At 44.1% G+C, this 18,929-nt stretch overlaps 3 protein-coding genes across 3 annotated transcripts; all 3 read left to right on the top strand.

Moving 5' to 3' along the window:
* Positions 1–207: 207 nt before the first annotated feature.
* LOC123390774 (protocadherin alpha-7-like) lies at positions 208–3,556 on the top strand. Its single transcript, XM_045075394.1, is given in 2 exon segments — positions 208–3,436; positions 3,438–3,556. Coding segments are annotated over 2 exon segments (2,352 nt in total). The 5' UTR covers positions 208–1,162; the 3' UTR covers positions 3,516–3,556.
* A 3,652-nt stretch (positions 3,557–7,208) lies between these two features.
* Positions 7,209–10,002, top strand: LOC123390773 (protocadherin alpha-10-like). The gene has a single exon (XM_045075393.1). It carries the CDS (start codon positions 7,491–7,493, stop codon positions 9,990–9,992), a length of 2,502 nt encoding a protein of 833 aa, XP_044931328.1. The 5' UTR covers positions 7,209–7,490; the 3' UTR covers positions 9,993–10,002.
* Positions 10,003–14,249: 4,247 nt separating this feature from the next.
* On the top strand, positions 14,250–17,979 carry LOC123390772 (protocadherin alpha-10-like). The gene is given in 2 exon segments (XM_045075392.1): positions 14,250–16,783; positions 16,786–17,979. Coding segments are annotated over 2 exon segments (2,424 nt in total). The 5' UTR covers positions 14,250–15,067; the 3' UTR covers positions 17,494–17,979.
* Positions 17,980–18,929: the final 950 nt, after the last annotated feature.

Here is an 18,929-nt window from a genome sequence, read left to right as displayed (position 1 = left end):
TACATAAATGGTATGCTTCTGTGTTTTTATTGTCAATTTTTTGCTAATTGAAAACATATACAAGTTAGATAAAACTCATTTAGGCAGGTATCAAAACTGGAAAACAATATGGGTGTAATTATTTAATTTGCACTTGGAAAGAAAAGAATGAAACATTCAAGAAAATTTGCTCTGTGAAGTAAAATTAAAAAGGATAAAACACCTCAAACTTGATTAAAGGACTGCTCTAAGTCTAACAAATGAGCACCAACATTTATCTAATGAAATAAATTTGTTATGAAATAAGGATCCAAGTTAAATTGGAGGTTGTAAAAACAGGTAGATATCCATAAAATGTGGAGCTTAGAAAGGATGGAAAGAATAAAGAGATAAGAATGACAAACTTTTGGAACAGAGTTTATAAATTCTGATGAAAAGAGAAATTCAGAATACTTCCTCCATGCAAAATTCATTTAATACAAATGATTCTTCTTCAAAGATTCCCTAAACCTTCTATTATTGTATTTTTTCAGAAGTATATGAATTAGTTGCTTATATCCCTTGATTCCTAAAAACAAACAAATAATGCTTCTAAGTTTTTCTTCCGCTAGTAAATACTTGAGATCTTGGATTCCTAAGAGGGACCAAGAGTTCTCTTAACAGAAACCTAAGAAAATGGAGTAACCTGAACTCTGAGCAAATATTTTAAAATATTTTAGTGTTCCTGCCGTGATTCACTTTATTGTCAGATTTTTATTTTAAAACTGTAAGAAAATGTGTTTTCAAGGCATAAGGAGACCACAGTAATGGTCACACTAAAGATTTAGAAGTTAAGTTTCTTACTGCTTTCAGTAAGCATGAGAATTGTGGTCCTGTGCTTTAACGAAACTGAAGGGAAAAAAATCAGAGGTTAAAATAAACAACACTTATTAATAGAAAGTTAGTATTTGTAGTCCGTACTTACTATTTGGCCACATGATGTCGCTCTTTACCGCGAAATTTTCTCATTCAAGACAAGACTAAGTCATCCGTTTTCATACTGGAAAGACGACTCATTCTGTTTCTCTAAGCCGACGAACAATGGCGAGCGCTTCAGGATAGTAAGGAAGAGATGAGAAGATTCCTCCAGATTTTGAGACACGTTACGATTTGAATGAAAAAAAAAAAAACCAATTAATTTGAAATGGTGTACTCGAATCGAGGCGACCGGGAGCACCGGCATCGACTGCTGTTTTTTATAATTCTCACAGTCTGGGAGACTGGAAGCAGCCAGGTCCACTACTCGGTCCTGGAGGAGGCTAAACACGGCACCTTCGTGGGTCGCATCGCCCAGGACTTGGGGCTGGAGCTGACGGAGCTCATACCACGCCTGTTCCGGGTGGCGTCCAAAGGCCACGGGGACCTTCTGGAGGTAAATCTGCAGAATGGCATTTTGTTTGTGAATTCTCGGATCGATCGGGAGGAGCTGTGCGGGCGGAGCGCGGAGTGTAGCATCCACCTGGAGGTGATCGTGGACAGGCCGCTGCAGGTCTTCCATGTGGAGGTGGAGGTGAAGGACATTAACGACAACGCGCCTGTGTTCCCCCAGACACAAAAGAATCTGTTTATAGCAGAATCCAGGATGCTAGACTCTCGGTTTCCACTAGAGGACGCTTCGGATGCAGATATCGAGGAGAACGCTCTGTTGACTTACAGACTGAGCCCGAACGAGTTTTTCTCTCTGGACGTACCAACAAATGACGCACAGGTAAAACCTCTTGGACTTGTATTACGGAAACCTTTAGACAGGGAACAATCTCCGGAACTTCATTTATTGCTCACGGCCACTGATAGAGGCAAACCTGAGCTGACTGGCTCCGTTCAGTTACTCATCAAAGTGCTGGACGCCAATGACAACGCCCCCGCTTTCGATAAAACACTCTATGCCGTGAAATTACCAGAAAATATTCCCAATGGAACTTTGGTAATTAAACTTAACGCCTCAGATTTGGATGAAGGCTCGAATGCTGATATTATTTACTCATTCTCTAGTGATGTTTCCCCAGATATAAAATCTAAGTTCTACATTGATGCCATAAACGGAGAAATTGTAGCAATAGGACATATCGATTTTGAAGAAAGTAAAACCTACAAACTTCGAATAGAAGCGATCGATAAAGGCTCCCTACCACTAGCTGGTCACTGTACAGTTCATGTGCAAGTTTTGGACGCTAATGATAATGCTCCTGAGTTGACTGTTACTTCCCTGTCTCTCCCTATCTCAGAGAATGCTCAGCCGGGCACAGTCATCACCTTGATTAATGTGTCTGACCGAGATTCTGGAGCTAATGGGGAGGTGACCTGCTCACTAACACCCCACGTCCCCTTCAAGCTGGTGTCCACCTTCAAGAACTACTATTCGCTGGTGCTGGACAGCGCCTTGGACCGCGAGAGCGTGTCCAACTATGAGCTGGTGGTGACAGCACGGGACGGAGGATCGCCTCAGCTCTCCGCCACCGCCAGCGTGTCCGTGGAAGTGGCGGACGTGAACGACAACGCGCCGGCGTTCGCGCAGCCCGAGTACACGGTGTTCGTGAAGGAGAACAACCCGCCCGGCTGCCACATCTTCACGGTGTCGGCGCGGGACGCGGACGCGCAGGAGAACGCGCGGGTGTCCTACTCGCTGGTGGAGCGGCGCGTGGGCGAGCGCGCGCTGTCGAGCTACGTGTCGGTGCACGCGGAGAGCGGCAAGGTGTACGCGCTGCAGCCGCTGGACCACGAGGAGCTGGAGCTGCTGCAGTTCCAAGTGAGCGCGCGCGACGCGGGCGTGCCTCCGCTGGGCAGCAACGTGACGCTGCAGGTGTTCGTGCTGGACGAGAACGACAACGCGCCGGCGCTGCTGCCGCGGCCCGGCGCGGGCGGCGGGGGCGGCGCGCTGAGCGAGCTGGTGTCGCGGTCGGTGGGCGCGGGCCACGTGGTGGCGAAGGTGCGCGCGGTGGACGCGGATTCCGGCTACAACGCGTGGCTGTCGTTCGAGCTGCAGCCGGCGGCGGGGGGCGCGCGCAGCCCGTTCCGCGTGGCGCTGTACACGGGCGAGATCAGCACGACGCGCCCCCTGGACGAGGCGGACCCGCCGCGCCAGCGCCTGCTGGTGCTGGTCAAGGACCACGGCGAGCCGGCGCTGACGGCCACGGCCACCGTGCTGCTGTCGCTGGTGGAGAGCGGCCAGGCGCCAAAGGCGTCGTCGCGGGTGTTGGCGGGCGCCGCTGGCGCCGAGACGGCGCTGGTGGACGTCAACGTGTACCTGATCGTCGCCATCTGCGCGGTGTCCAGCCTGCTGGTGCTCACGCTGCTGCTGTACACGGCGCTGCGGTGCTCGGCTCCGCCCAGGGAGGGCGCGTGCGGGCCTGGGAAGCCCACGCTCGTGTGCTCCAGCGCGGTGGGGAGCTGGTCGTACTCGCAGCAGAGGCGGCAGAGGGTGTGCTCTGGGGAGGGCGCTCCCAAGACCGACCTCATGGCCTTTAGTCCCAGTCTTCCTCCGTGTCCTGGGTCTCTAAATGCAACGGAAGATTCAGAAGCTTCTTTGGAGTCCTCTGGAAAGGTGGGTTACTCAAATATTTTATTCACTATATATTTATTTTCGAAGTGTGAAAAACATTCTTATTTGCAGACGGGTCTCTTGAATAGTTTTTACTCATTCTAGAGATCTGCGAATATTTTATTTATTATTCAGAAGTTGAATACTTTAAGTTTATACCTGCCTTTTGTATTTTGACTTCCAAATACGAATCATTAAAAACCATTCATTGATTACTATTTAGTGGGTGCTGGAATCAATTTCATTTAAAACCTGTCATGGGAATCATATTGAATTCCTAAAGCGGTGCTGCCACTGCACCTGAAAATTATTCGGTGAAAAGTAACTTAATTGCTACACATTAAGTATACTTCAACACCAGTCCATCATTTATTCATTTCTTTAAAAAGAAAATCTTATATGTTTATTTGAAAGAGACCGCGTGCGCGAACACGAGAGAGAGGAGGGCAGAGGGAGATGGAGGATTAGACTCTGTGCCGAGCTGGGATGTGGTGGCTGGATCCCAGGAATCTGGGATCCTGACTGGAGCAGAAGGCATAGCCTTAAATGCTTAACTGACAGAGTCATCCAGATGCCTCTCATTTCTAAAGTTTGCATGATACTTTAGTATATAATCTATTGTTTAAAAGAAACCCAAAGTGGCAATATATAACTGTACTTTTCTACCTTTCTCTGGATGGATACTAAAGGCATGGTTGGCCAGCACTACTCAGTGTTTATTATTTCAATGAATAAATTTCAGTATACCCTAGAAAACACTTACTTTACCTTAGGAATCTAATTCTGACAACAAATGCTAGAAATATAACTTTCATTTCAACTTTTGTAAAATATGTTTCTATATACTTGGTTGAGAATATTGTGGTATATTGATTGAGAATCTCGTTTACATTTAGAACATTTCTTGAAATTCATCTTTTATCTGATATTGGAGAAAATACTTCCTTGAGGTACTTTCTTTTTTCAAAAGACTTTTTACTTTTTACTGAAATTTTTGTTAGTATACATACATGTTTGTGCATTACAGATATATGTATATTCTAAACTTTGAATTCTCTTGAAATTTAGTCTATAACTTTAAAAAGTTACTCCTATCAGGGGAGATGATGATTTACTTTTTCTCTCAATATTCTGAAAGACAGAAATCTGGAGATGGTAAACTGCACCTTTAAACTCATTACATATTAAATTTATATTTCCTGAATTGTGGCATGTGACTTTCAGATTGGTGGTTCTTCATACTGTGTTTAGTCCAAGTTTTTGTTTTCTAATTTATATTTTAGAAACTTCATTTGTACTTATGTTGAGTTTTGTTACATGACTTATTTTTCTATTCCAGTATTTTTTTATTGTGTTAGATTTTTAACAAGATATTCCTAATTGAAAACTCAGGAGAGCAAAATCAGTAGCTTTGAGAATAGAGTTACAATAAAACCATGAAAGTGCAAGTAAAAATCACTTAAATAATATGTTTCAATATTTCTTTTCCCTTTTAGAGGACATGTTTGGCATATGTTACAAAGCAGTTTATTTTCTCTTCATTATACATATACATATATATGATTTATTTATTTGTTTATTTAAAAGATTTATTTATTTGTCAGAGAGAGAGCACACACACACACACAAGCAGGAGGAGCGGCAGGCAGAGGGAGAGGCAGACTCCCTATGAAGCAGGGAGCAGGATGCCGGACTCCATCCAAGGATCCTAGGATCATGACCTGAGCGGAAGGCAGAAGGCAGACACCTAACAACTGAGCCACCCAGGCGCCCCTTTTGCACTGTATTTCTTTCATAACTTGAGTATTCTCTGAGCTCCTGTAATCAATCCTGTCCATGTCTGTCAGCATAATTCACCTTAAATCAAATATATTTGTCCTTGTACTTTTCATGTGCAAGAGCAACTGAATCAGAATTTGAATGGACTTTAACTTAAGATCAGTCTAAAGAAGTAGAAAAGTATAAAAACAATTTATTAGAATAGATGAATCAATTAATTAAATGAATTGGGCCCAGGTATTTGATTATATGTTATGTGGATTATGTGGATTGAGGAGTGCTAGAAATTTAACCACCCTGCCCCACTCCTTTAGTCTCTTAGAGCTAGTATGATTTATTATTTACTATGTCTTCTATAATTATACATTTTATTCTTTATTATTGATGGCTGTATTGATATAATTGGTAATTTTGTCCTTAATATTTGTTTTCTCCTGATTATGGGCGATCGTCATATGCAAATTTTCAGAAGATCAGTGAACATCTAGCAAGGAATTTATTTACCTTTTACATCATCAGGAAGCATGAGCACACTGTAATCTCTTTTATAAGTCACAACATCATTAAAGTAAATAAATTAACCTTTGGATAAGACCAAAGTTCCTATTATTAAGTTTTCCCTTCTTGGGAAAAGAGAATTTTCTCTTTTTTTTCAGTAGTGTAGATATATTAAAAGAGAATTTCAGTTGCTGAATATTAGGTTCCAAGAACTTTGAGAAACAAAATATTTTTACTTCAGGTAGTGATGAAGAGCTTTATTGACACTGATAAAACTATTAGATAATTCCAAAATTGTAATGGGGTCCTTGAAAAGATTAAATATAACAAAGATGAAAGCACTTGTCTCTGCAAGTGGAAATCACACACTTTTGAATTATTTTATTTAGAATCACAATTAAGGTTATTTTTGCCCATGTAAGATGCATATCAGAAAGTGAAACTTCTCCCTGTGTAACTGATTTCTCACTAAAAGTACTTTTCTGTTTTCCTAAAGACCGGAACCACCAATCAGCCTGTGCAGTAGTAACTGTGAAGGCCTTGCACAGTTATAATATTCTACAGGTAATAATTTTTTTTTTAACCAAAAAGCTTATTGTGGTCTTAACACAATGTGAAAATAAATGTGGCTAAATTGAGGCCTGAGAATATTGCCATTTATGAACCACTCACTCCCCTTAAGGTACAATCCTAGGCATATAATATATCATAATTCATACAACCACCATATTATTATTGTATGAATGTTATAAAACTGAAAAGAGGCAGAGAGGTAAAATTATTTTCCCCAGGTCACACAACTAGTAAGTTTAAGAATAGGAATCAGAATGGAGGCATTTCTGATGTTAAAGCCAGTGATCTCTCAACGGACTAGTGATGACTGAAATTTAGGGGTTTTAAACAACTTAGAGAATTGATTCTTCAGATTAGTGTCTACTAAGTTTTATTTAATCTCAGATAATGACAAAGAGAAGTGAATTGAGTATCAAAACTTGAAAATATTTGGGGCTCCTGTCTTCAGCTCAGGTCATGATCTTAGTGTTCTGGGATCAAGTCCCTCATGAGGTTCCTGGCTCAATGGGGAGTCAGCTTCTCCCTCTCCCTCTGCTCCTCCCCGCCACTCGTTCTGTCTCTCAAATAAATCAGATCTTAAAAAAACTGGAATTGGTCTAAAATTGTCATCCAGTAAAATACTAATACACTCAGTATATACAAATATTAAGACTATTTTCCAAAATAGCTAATGATAATCATTGCTGGGGAAGAAATTGCTTCTCTGAGGTTCTCCACTCAGGAAACCCTGCATACTCAGGAGTATGCAGTAATTATTGTTATATACAAAGGAGACATCATGTGAACTTTTGGAGATCTGTAGAGATACAAATCCATCAAAATACAATGAAAAGCGATGACTGAAAGACAGGTTAAAAGCACGGAATTGTACTTACACATTCAGCCACCGGATGTCGCTGTCTTCCACGAAATGTTTTTTAGAACAAAGGCATAATCTTGTTTCTCAAGGATAGAAAGGAGCTACGTTCTCAGATCTCAGCCATTTATGATAAAATTAGATGTAAGAAGTCGAATAGGATAATTTAGAGAACATGTTTCTTCTAGACCGCTGGTTCATCAATTTGTAAATCGGCAGAGAGATAGGATGTTGGTCTACACACCCAGCAACCAAAGAGCTTTGCGCCTCCTCTTGCTTCTGCTTCCCGCAGCCTGGAAGGCGGGGAGCGGCCAGCTCCACTATTCCGTCCCGGAGGAGGCCAAACACGGCACCTTCGTGGGCCGCATCGCTCAGGATTTGGGGCTGGAGCTGACGGAGCTCGTACCGCGCCTTTTCCGCGTGGCGTCCACGGGTCACGGGGACCTTCTAGAGGTAAATCTGCAGAATGGCGTTTTGTTTGTGAATTCTCGGATTGACCGGGAGGAGCTGTGCGGGCGGAGCGCGGAGTGCAGCATCCACCTGGAGGTGATCGTGGACAGGCCGCTGCAGGTTTTCCATGTGGAGGTGGAGGTGAAGGACATTAACGACAATGCGCCGGTCTTCTCCGTCTCAGAACAAAAGCTTTTAATACCCGAATCTCGACTGCTTGACTCTCGATTTCCGCTAGAAGGCGCATCTGATGCGGATGTTGGAGAGAATGCAGTGCTTACCTATAGACTTAGTCCAAATGAGTTTTTCATTCTTGATATTATAAACAAAAAAGACAAAGGCAAATCCCCAGTGCTTGTTCTAGAAAAAATGCTGGATCGTGAAGAAAATCCTCAGCTTCAGTTGTTATTAACCGCAACGGATGGAGGTAAACCGGAGTATACTGGATCTGTTACTTTGCTGATCTTGGTGTTGGATGCCAATGATAATGCGCCTGTATTTGACCGATCCGTTTATGAAGTTAAGATGTATGAAAATTCAGCGAACCAAACGTTAGTAATATGGCTAAATGCGTCTGATGCAGATGAAGGAATAAACAAGGAAATGATATATTCATTTAGCACTTTGGTTCCACCCAGCGTAAGGAGGAAATTTCTAATGAACGAAAAAACGGGAGAAATAAGAGTAAATGATGCAATTGACTTTGAGGACAGTAACACTTATGAAATTCATGTAGATGTTACAGATAAAGGAAACCCACCTATGGTTGGTCACTGCACCGTACTAGTGGAAGTTCTGGATGAAAATGATAATTCACCTACGGTAATTATCACTTCTCTGTCACTCCCGGTGCGAGAAGATGCTCAGGTGGGAACTGTCATCGCCCTTATCAGCGTGTCCGATCGTGACTCTGGTGCCAATGGGCAGGTGACCTGCTCATTAACACCCCGTGTCCCCTTCAAGCTGGTGTCCACCTTCAAGAACTACTATTCGCTGGTGCTGGACAGCGCCTTGGACCGCGAGAGCGTGTCCAACTATGAGCTGGTGGTGACCGCAAGGGACGGAGGATCGCCTCCGCTCTCCGCCACCGCCAGCGTGTCCGTGGAAGTGGCGGACGTGAACGACAACGCGCCGGCGTTCGCGCAGCCCGAGTACACGGTGTTCGTGAAGGAGAACAACCCGCCCGGCTGCCACATCTTCACGGTGTCGGCGCGGGACGCGGACGCGCAGGAGAACGCGCGGGTGTCCTACTCGCTGGTGGAGCGGCGCGTGGGCGAGCGCGCGCTGTCGAGCTACGTGTCGGTGCACGCGGAGAGCGGCAAGGTGTACGCGCTGCAGCCGCTGGACCACGAGGAGCTGGAGCTGCTGCAGTTCCAAGTGAGCGCGCGCGACGCGGGGGTGCCGCCGCTGGGCAGCAACGTGACGCTGCAGGTGTTCGTGCTGGACGAGAACGACAACGCGCCGGCGCTGCTGCCGCGGCCCGGCGCGGGCGGCGGGGGCGGCGCGCTGAGCGAGCTGGTGTCGCGGTCGGTGGGCGCGGGCCACGTGGTGGCGAAGGTGCGCGCGGTGGACGCGGATTCCGGCTACAACGCGTGGCTGTCGTTCGAGCTGCAGCCGGCGGCGGGGGGCGCGCGCAGCCCGTTCCGCGTGGCGCTGTACACGGGCGAGATCAGCACGACGCGCCCCCTGGACGAGGCGGACCCGCCGCGCCAGCGCCTGCTGGTGCTGGTCAAGGACCACGGCGAGCCGGCGCTGACGGCCACGGCCACCGTGCTGCTGTCGCTGGTGGAGAGCGGCCAGGCGCCAAAGGCGTCGTCGCGGGTGTTGGCGGGCGCCGCGGGCGCCGAGACGGCGCTGGTGGACGTCAACGTGTACCTGATCGTCGCCATCTGCGCGGTGTCCAGCCTGCTGGTGCTCACGCTGCTGCTGTACACGGCGCTGCGGTGCTCGGCTCCGCCCAGGGAGGGCGCGTGCGGGCCTGGGAAGCCCACGCTCGTGTGCTCCAGCGCGGTGGGGAGCTGGTCGTACTCGCAGCAGAGGCGGCAGAGGGTGTGCTCTGGGGAGGGCGCTCCCAAGACCGACCTCATGGCCTTCAGCCCCAGCCTTCCTCCTTGTCCAGTACAAGACAGAGAAATGGAAGAGCAGTCTATTGAAGGGGACTATTCTAGGAAGGTGGGTTATTACTTTTTTATTTCAATATGTTGTTTTGTGAATAATATTTTACTAACCGCTTTCCACCCTCATATATGTCTCAGAATATCTCCATCCTTTCTGATATAGCATATTTCCGTAAACCTCAAATATTTCTAGTAATATCTAATCTAACATAATTTATTTTAAAAGCTCATTGGGGGGGGGCATCTGCTGGCTCAGTGGTAGAGCATGTGACTCTTAAACTCGGGTTGTGAGTTCAAGACCCACGTTGGGCATGCAGCTTACTGTAGAAAATAAAGAAAGAAAAGTGAATTTTGTAATTTGTCTAGTGTATCCTGTGCAGCAAGTTTTTCTTGATACTTCAATTTTTAATTATTCAGCTTATTTTTAAGTATTTATATTTCCAATACAAATATTTGATGTAGTTTGTAGCTTTGGGGTTTTTTTTTCATAAACTAGTGTCTTTTTTATTTTACAGGTATTTATGAGATTAGTACTTTATTTAACTAGTAATTTAATTTACTAGTAGCTTAACTTTCAAATCTGAATTTTGAATCACCCTCTTACCTTTAAGACTGCTCTGATTGTTTGTCTTTAGGGTGGATATGTACGTTTTCCCTCTTATTAAAGTCCCCTGCACTTATAAAGAGTGCAGGGAGTGGGGCTCAGGTCATGATCCCAGGATCCTGGGATGGAACCCCATGGGGGGTGTCCCTACTCAGCGGGGAGCTGACCTCTCCCTCTCCAGTTCCCACTATTTGTGCACACACACATACTCTCTCTCTCTCAAATACATAAGTAAGTAAAATCTTAAAAAAATATCTGAGGGTGTCTGGGTTGCTCAATTGGTTAAGTGTTGGACTCTCCATTAGGGTCAGGTCATGATCTTGGGGTCCTGGTATGGAGACTTGCTCAGACCTCCACACCTGTCAGGGGAGTCGGCTTGGGGACTTTCGTCCCTTTCTCTCTGCCTCTTCCCCCTTCTTGCTTGGGGTGTGCGCGAGAACACACAGGTGCTGTCTCAAATAAATCTTAAATATCTGTAGTGCAATATAGCTTATAATGCATACCATATCCTCAGTATTCAGTGTTCATATTTTATTTTTAATGGTACTCTATGTAGACTTGAAGTTCATTTATAAATATCCTAATCTATAAAATTTAGGGTTTTGAGCTTTTAAAATGTTTTTTCATTTTTATTTTGGTAGTGATGATATCTCTGCTGTGTGTACTATTCACTTCTTTGAGCGGAAGAAAATTTTTATAGTTCTGTTGTAAAATGAAAGAGTTTAATGAGCTGGTTATAATCTACACTCTTATCAGCATGAAATATTGCTTATTATGTTCAAGTCTAAGATTTTGCACTGTGACGAAAAAGTCATGATTATGTTTAATAATGGAGAACATTTGAAAATCCCTTCTAATTTTAAGGAGGTTGAAAATAATTACTTTAGTCCAAATTAATATGAGAAATTTGAAAAGAATGCTGAATTGTTCTATTAGAACGTTCTCTATTGATTTGAGATTGTAGGGTGCATTTAGTTTATAGTTTCTCTAGTCATCTTAAACAGAGTTGTGTTGGATGAGGTAGACTGTGAAATGCAAGACAATTAAAGTGCAGGGTGCCAACACTATCCTATTCAATATTCCTTTCTGAGACTAGTTGTTACCCGACACCTATGATTTCATTTTTGTTTATTTTACTAAATCATATTTTATGAAAAAATAGTAGTGCTAACTAGTTTATCATCTCAACTCTGGTCCTTAACAATACTTTTTCCTTTCTGTATGCAGGCTGAGTTTTTATTCTGTATGTGCTTCACAAATAGCTTCTAATAAAATGTGAAATCTCCTTTCAAGTTTAGGAACACCAAAAAGACAGTTGTGGCAGGAATTTAAGCACAGCATTGCCTATTTATGTTAATACTTCCCATGGCCAGTCTCCTATTCTCAGAGATTACAGATGGTAAATTAATGCAGAGTATTTCAACTTGCATATAGAATTCCTTTCCCTTGTATCTGCCTTCTCTTTCCTCCCCCTTTTAAAATTTTATTTATTTATTTATTTGACATTGAGATTGAGAGAGAGAGAGAGATCACAAATAGGCAGAGAGGCAGGCAGAGAGAGGTGGGGGAAGCAGACTCCCTGCTGACCAGAGAGCCGGATTCGGGCCTCCATTCCAGGACCCCAGGATCATGACCGGAGCCAAAGGCAGAGGCTTAACCCACTGAGCCACCCAGGTGCTTTTTCTGCCCTTTATAATGTCACTTTGTCCCTCTTGCAGAAAAGTCTTATCCAAAGGTATCTCTTCATCTGAGCAATTAATGAAACATAGAATTGTGTGTTTACCAATTTATTCCTATTTATTTTACTTCACTTTTTGGGGGGACATGTTTAAAATACAAGCATTCACTGAAAGTTTAACACAACCAGTTACCATTTTATCCAGCAACCTAATAATTTTAAAGTCTTTGGAGGAGGAAATGCAGATAGGGGAAGAAATGAGGTGAGATTTCAGGAGTAGTTGAGAGATAGCAAAGACACATTTTACTGTTTTTAGTTTGCCATTGTCTTCCTCTATCTGTTTTTATTTTTAAAGATTTTATTTATTTATTTGAGAGAGAGAGAGAGTACAAGCGGTGGGAGTGGCAGAGGAAGAGGGAGAAGCAGGCTTCCTGCTCATCCCAGGGACTCCATTCCAGGATCTTACAATCAAGACCGGAGTGGAAGGTGATGGGTAACTGACTGAGCCACCTAGGTGCCCTGTCTCTGTTTTATGATAAATATTTTTAAACAATTCATGGATAGTTTCGTTCATTTAACTCAGAATTATGGAAACTTCAGGATGAAATAAAAATATTTCAAGTTAAGGATTTAACATTCTTTCCAAAAAAGAAACTAGTCAATTTCTTTTAAAACGACGACATCTTGAGGTGCCTGGGTGGCTCAATGGTTAGCGCCTCTGCCTTCAGGTCAGGTCATGATTCTGGGGTCCTGGGATTGAGCCCCACATCAGGCTCCCTGCTCAGTCGAAGCCTGCTTCTCCCTCTCCCACTCCCCCTGCTTGTGTTCCCTCTCTCACTGTCTGTCTCTCTCTCTGTCAAGTAAATAAATAAAATATATATATTTTAAAAAACCTGTGACATCTTAGGAGTGCCTGGGTAGCACAGTTAGTTAAATGGCCTGCTCTTGGTTTTGGCTTGGGTTGTGATCTCAGGACTTCCTGAGATTTAGCGCCCCCATCAGGCTCTAGTCAGCATAGAGTTCGGTTGAGTTTCTCTGCCTCTGCCCCTCCTCCCAGTGCTTACACTCTCTCTCTCTGAAATAAATAAATAAATATTAAAAACCTCTAACATTTTAATTTTATAATCATGTTTAATATAATCTTTATTAAATGGCATTAAAATGAGGCTAATTCTGAGTACTCTATGGCTGTTGATGGCATAATATTTGTTATAGTCCATTTTAAGATGAGTAACCAACCCATTTGGCTTTATTGGTATACTACAATTATTGAGCTATATGATAGCCTTGGTATTCTGAGGGGTTTAAAAACTATCTTTGATGTGTACTTAACTAATGAAACAATTCCTTAAAGCAAAAATGGAATGGACCTCCAGCCTGGCATATTCCCAAAGGGACTAGATTATTTATATCAGCAAAAACAAGGAGTCATGTCTTAGTCATGTCTTTTTCTGAATTTAGTAACCCAAATGTCCTAAAATTTTTTTTGCTCCTCTTTATGCAATGTCTTCAGCTTATGGTTTCCACAATTTAAAAAGGAATTACAAGTAGTGAGAACTATAAATCTTTTGCATAGATTTATGATCATTGAATCCCTATTTTTAGATGTATTCCAAATGAAGACCGCAGCTCACTTTCTCAAAAAAACCTAAGATTGCCTTGGGTGTCCATTTACAATTTTTTTCAGTAGAGAAATTTGGAATTTTCCCAGTGGCTGCCATCTTATCAGAAGGATTTCAGATATTGGATAGTTGGGTTCTTAACAATCTTGAGAATGGTTAAAATATTTCTCTTTTACTATAAGACTGATCAGCTTTATTGTAATTGGTAGTTGTGATGCAAATTTCCACATGGTTTTTGCATTGGAGATAAGAACAGGAAAATAAAAATTGAGTAAATGAATTAGATTTAGAATGCTTTTGTACTCTAGACTCTGTAAATCAATTCTGGAATAAAATGGGTATAAACAAACAGAAAATATAACTTGAATTTCTGATTCAGTGGGTTTTCCTTGGGAGGGTTAGAAAGTATTTGGCAGATAGCAATGGATATAATGTAAATTTAAGTTGTCCATCAGGATGGAAACTACAACATTCATCCTGAGCAGATAAAATAATTGAAAAAGCTTTAAAATGAGCCAACATAAAAGTACTTTGTATTTCTTGGAGTCAGTACTTGGTAAATTCATTAATATCAAAGAAAATAAATCTTTGGATAAACTGGTAAGTAGCTTGAGTATCAATATTGATTTGAAACACCATTATGTTGAGGTGGTAACTTAAGAGAACTTGTATCTTGAGATATTCTCCTCACAGCTGAATGAAATGTTTAGAATAATTTAACATGGTATAAGGATTAAGCAATAGAAATTGTAGGAGTAGCAATGGAGTAAGCTCAACAAGAGGCCATTCCGAAATGACCACTTTCTAAAAATCTAAAAAACACACCATCTCTAGTAATCTTCAAATATGGACTTCTTTTAGTGTTTATATACATGATAATATAGTTCAGTAGTCGGTTCTCTTAGATGTCTATATCCAAGGTAAAACTGATAGGATTCTAATTTGTAAGGCAAAAACTACCTTTAAAGAACCAGTGTCCAGACACAAGGAATGTATAAAGAAAGAACTAAAGATCTACAAATTAAAAATGGACCAATATATGAAGGAATTATGAGAGAAGCAATAGAAGTGAAAGAAATAGTATAAACACGTACTTCCATTTTGAGCCACAGGATGTCGTTGTTCTCCAAGGAGCGTATTCTTTAAACAGAAGAAAATTACGGTAATTCACAGACCAGAAAGAATCTCCACGGTTCCGGTGTTTTAAAGACTGTACACACCCATATTGTTAAGATCAGTTGGGATCTCAGGAACAAGGACTCAAAAGAAAGATCTAAAAGGACTACATCTTTACTTTGATGAAATGTTGATTTACTAACAAGAAGCAAAGCAGGATGTTAGCTTCAGGACGAGGTGGCCAGGAAACCAAGCGCTTGCTGCTCTGCGTTTTGCTCTTTGCAGTCTGGGAGGCCGGCAGTGGCCAGGTCCACTACTCGGTCCTGGAGGAGACCAAACACGGCACCTTCGTGGGCCGCATCGCCCAGGACTTGGGACTGGAGCTGGCGGAGCTGGTGCCGCGCCTTTTCCGAGTGGCATCCAAGGGTCACGCAGACCTTCTGGAGGTAAATCTGCAGAATGGCATTTTGTTTGTGAATTCTCGGATCGACCGGGAGGAGCTGTGCGGGCGGAGTCTGGAGTGCAGCATCCACCTGGAGGTGATCGTGGACAAGCCGCTGCAGGTTTTCCATGTGGAGGTGGAGGTGAAGGACATTAACGACAATCCGCCTGTGTTCCCAGCAACACACAAAAAATTGTTTATTTCCGAAACCAGGGCTCTTGACTCGCATTTTTCACTAGAGGGCGCCTCTGATGCAGATATCGGGGCCAACGCTCTGCTGACTTACAAACTGAGCCCCAATGAGTATTTCTCTCTGGAAGTTCCCACCAACGACGATCAGGTAAAACCGCTCCAATTAGTACTAAAAAAACCCTTAGACAGAGAGGTCGCTTCAGAGCTTATGTTGGTGCTCCAAGCAACTGATAGGGGCAAACCGGAGCTGACAGGTAGCATAGAGTTGCACATCACAGTGCTGGATGCAAATGACAACGCCCCAGTGTTTGACAAAGCAGTCCATCGTGTAAAATTACTGGAGAATTCGAGAAACGGTACACTGGTTATTAGACTTAACGCCTCGGATTTGGATGAAGGTTCAAATAGCCACATTCTTTATTCCTTTGCAAATGATATCTCCTCTAATACAGACACCTTTTTCCTCATTGATTCAGCCAGTGGAGAAATAAAAGTAAACGGAAAAATAGATTTTGAAGAAACTAAATTATGGAAACTTCAAATAGAAGCAGTTGACAAAGGACATCCCCCGATGTTTGGTCACTGCACAATCTTGGTAGAAATCTTGGATATTAATGATAATGCTCCGGAGTTACTGGTGACGTCGCTGTTATTGTCTGTTCCAGAGGATGCTACAATGGGAACTGTCATCGCCCTTATCAGTGTAACTGACCGTGATGCTGGTGACAACGCGCAGGTGACCTGCTCACTAACACCCCACGTTCCCTTCAAGCTGGTGTCCACCTTCAAGAACTACTATTCGCTGGTGCTGGACAGCGCCTTGGATCGCGAGAGCGTGTCGAACTACGAGCTGGTGGTGACAGCACGGGACGGAGGATCGCCTCCGCTCTCCGCCACCGCCAGCGTGTCCGTGGAAGTGGCGGACGTGAACGACAACGCGCCGGCGTTCGCGCAGCCCGAGTACACGGTGTTCGTGAAGGAGAACAACCCGCCCGGCTGCCACATCTTCACGGTGTCGGCGCGGGACGCGGACGCGCAGGAGAACGCGCGGGTGTCCTACTCGCTGGTGGAGCGGCGCGTGGGCGAGCGCGCGCTGTCGAGCTACGTGTCGGTGCACGCGGAGAGCGGCAAGGTGTACGCGCTGCAGCCGCTGGACCACGAGGAGCTGGAGCTGCTGCAGTTCCAAGTGAGCGCGCGCGACGCGGGGGTGCCGCCGCTGGGCAGCAACGTGACGCTGCAGGTGTTCGTGCTGGACGAGAACGACAACGCGCCGGCGCTGCTGCCGCGGCCCGGCGCGGGCGGGCGGGGGGCGGCGCGCTGAGCGAGCTGGTGTCGCGGTCGGTGGGCGCGGGCCACGTGGTGGCGAAGGTGCGCGCGGTGGACGCGGATTCCGGCTACAACGCGTGGCTGTCGTTCGAGCTGCAGCCGGCGGCGGGGGGCGCGCGCAGCCCGTTCCGCGTGGCGCTGTACACGGGCGAGATCAGCACGACGCGCCCCCTGGACGAGGCGGACCCGCCGCGCCAGCGCCTGCTGGTGCTGGTCAAGGACCACGGCGAGCCGGCGCTGACGGCCACGGCCACCGTGCTGCTGTCGCTGGTGGAGAGCGGCCAGGCGCCAAAGGCGTCGTCGCGGGTGTTGGCGGGCGCCGCTGGCGCCGAGACGGCGCTGGTGGACGTCAACGTGTACCTGATCGTCGCCATCTGCGCGGTGTCCAGCCTGCTGGTGCTCACGCTGCTGCTGTACACGGCGCTGCGGTGCTCGGCTCCGCCCAGGGAGGGCGCGTGCGGGCCTGGGAAGCCCACGCTCGTGTGCTCCAGCGCGGTGGGGAGCTGGTCGTACTCGCAGCAGAGGCGGCAGAGGGTGTGCTCTGGGGAGGGCGCTCCCAAGACCGACCTCATGGCCTTCAGCCCTAGTGTTCCTCCTTGTTCAAATTCTGGAGATAGTGGAGATCAACAGATATTCGGGAATGATGTAAGTACAGTAATTCTGAATGTATTTAATGCCTGTTGATGTCAATCGCATAATATGTTTAGCGACATTTGTGTAAGTTTATTGCTTCATTTATTTGTTTTTATTTTCTTGGGATGGTTTATTTTTAAACACACTGGAAGTCTAGCCTTTTTTATTACTTTTCACCAAAGTCTTCATGAACACAGCAGAACATTATTTAGTTGTTGGAAATAATAATAGTGGTAGTAACAGCAGTAATGAAGTAGATGGCTAGAGCTGTCTGTAAATGAAGGAGGCTAAGTTATCCAGGCGAGAATCACTGATGGGGAATGGAGGATGTAGGCAAACCTTAAATATTCTAGTTCGCAATTTTGCAACAAGTTCACTCTTTCTGTTGAATTCCGTATTCTAATTGGTGTCCTCCATTCATTGTGTTCATGTATTAAAAATCACCATAATAATGCATAACTTCATAATTTAGTTGTTTTGAGTTTTAAATGTGTTTGAATTCTTACCTTCCTATAAACGATAAGTTTATTTATTTCTAATGAGCATGGGCTGTTGAGATGGCTTCCTTTAATAAATAATTTTGTTTCTTTATAATCAGGGGCATGCTTCTGAGATACTGAGTGAAGTTTCAGTCTTACCTTTGGGGAGGACTTTACTTTTTTGTCTTTAATCCTTTAATGACTTCCTGCCTATTTTCTTCATCATCTTTGGCTGCTTCAGATAAACTATACTTTTTCTTTATTTCCTAGTGTAATTTCAGTTTTGCTAATTGCCTACCTAATCTATTGCTGCTCTTCTCCAGATTAATTCATTGATTTCCTTTTTTATTTGGAAGATTTATTTGATATTTGATCATATTCATGTTTCTTCCATTCATGGTACCCATTGTAGATCTGTATGGAAACATTTTAGGGTAGGGTAGGAAAATTCACATTTCCTTGTGCTTTGAGTTTAAGGGAGTCTTCCCATATATGGGGAAAGGTGGTACTTCTGTCTGTGTCCACAGAGCCACTAGATCTTTGAAATGACATTGATTTAAGTAGCTTAAGCATAACAACAACCAGGATAAAGTCACTTGCATATGACAGTGATGGTGTTGGTCACATTTCACAATTTGATGTTGTATACTTTAGATACATTTGATTTAAACTCATGATGTGAATTGTCTTCTTTAAAGAGATCACAGAGAACTTGTATTTAGACCTATAAGCATCTAAATCAATTGATGTGAATTTTTATTTTGTTCTTTATCTTTTTTTTGCTCCAGTGTACAAGTTAGAAGACTTTATTTTTATTTTTTAAAGATTTTATTTATTTATTTGACAGACAGAGATCACAAGTAGGCAGAGAGGCAGGTGGTGGGGGGAGGGGAACAGGCTCCTCACTGAGCAGAGAGCCCTATATGGGGCTCAATCCCAGGACCCTGGTATCATGACCTGAGCTGAAGACAGATGCTTAACTGACTGAACCACCCAGGTGTCTCTCCC

This window comes from Mustela putorius, unplaced genomic scaffold (genome assembly GCF_011764305.1).
Source record: "Mustela putorius furo isolate JIRA1106 unplaced genomic scaffold, ASM1176430v1.1 tig00000145_pilon_pilon_pilon, whole genome shotgun sequence".
In the NCBI taxonomy this organism is placed as follows: domain Eukaryota; kingdom Metazoa; phylum Chordata; class Mammalia; order Carnivora; family Mustelidae; genus Mustela; species Mustela putorius.
This window is presented reverse-complemented; position numbering and strand designations above follow the sequence as displayed.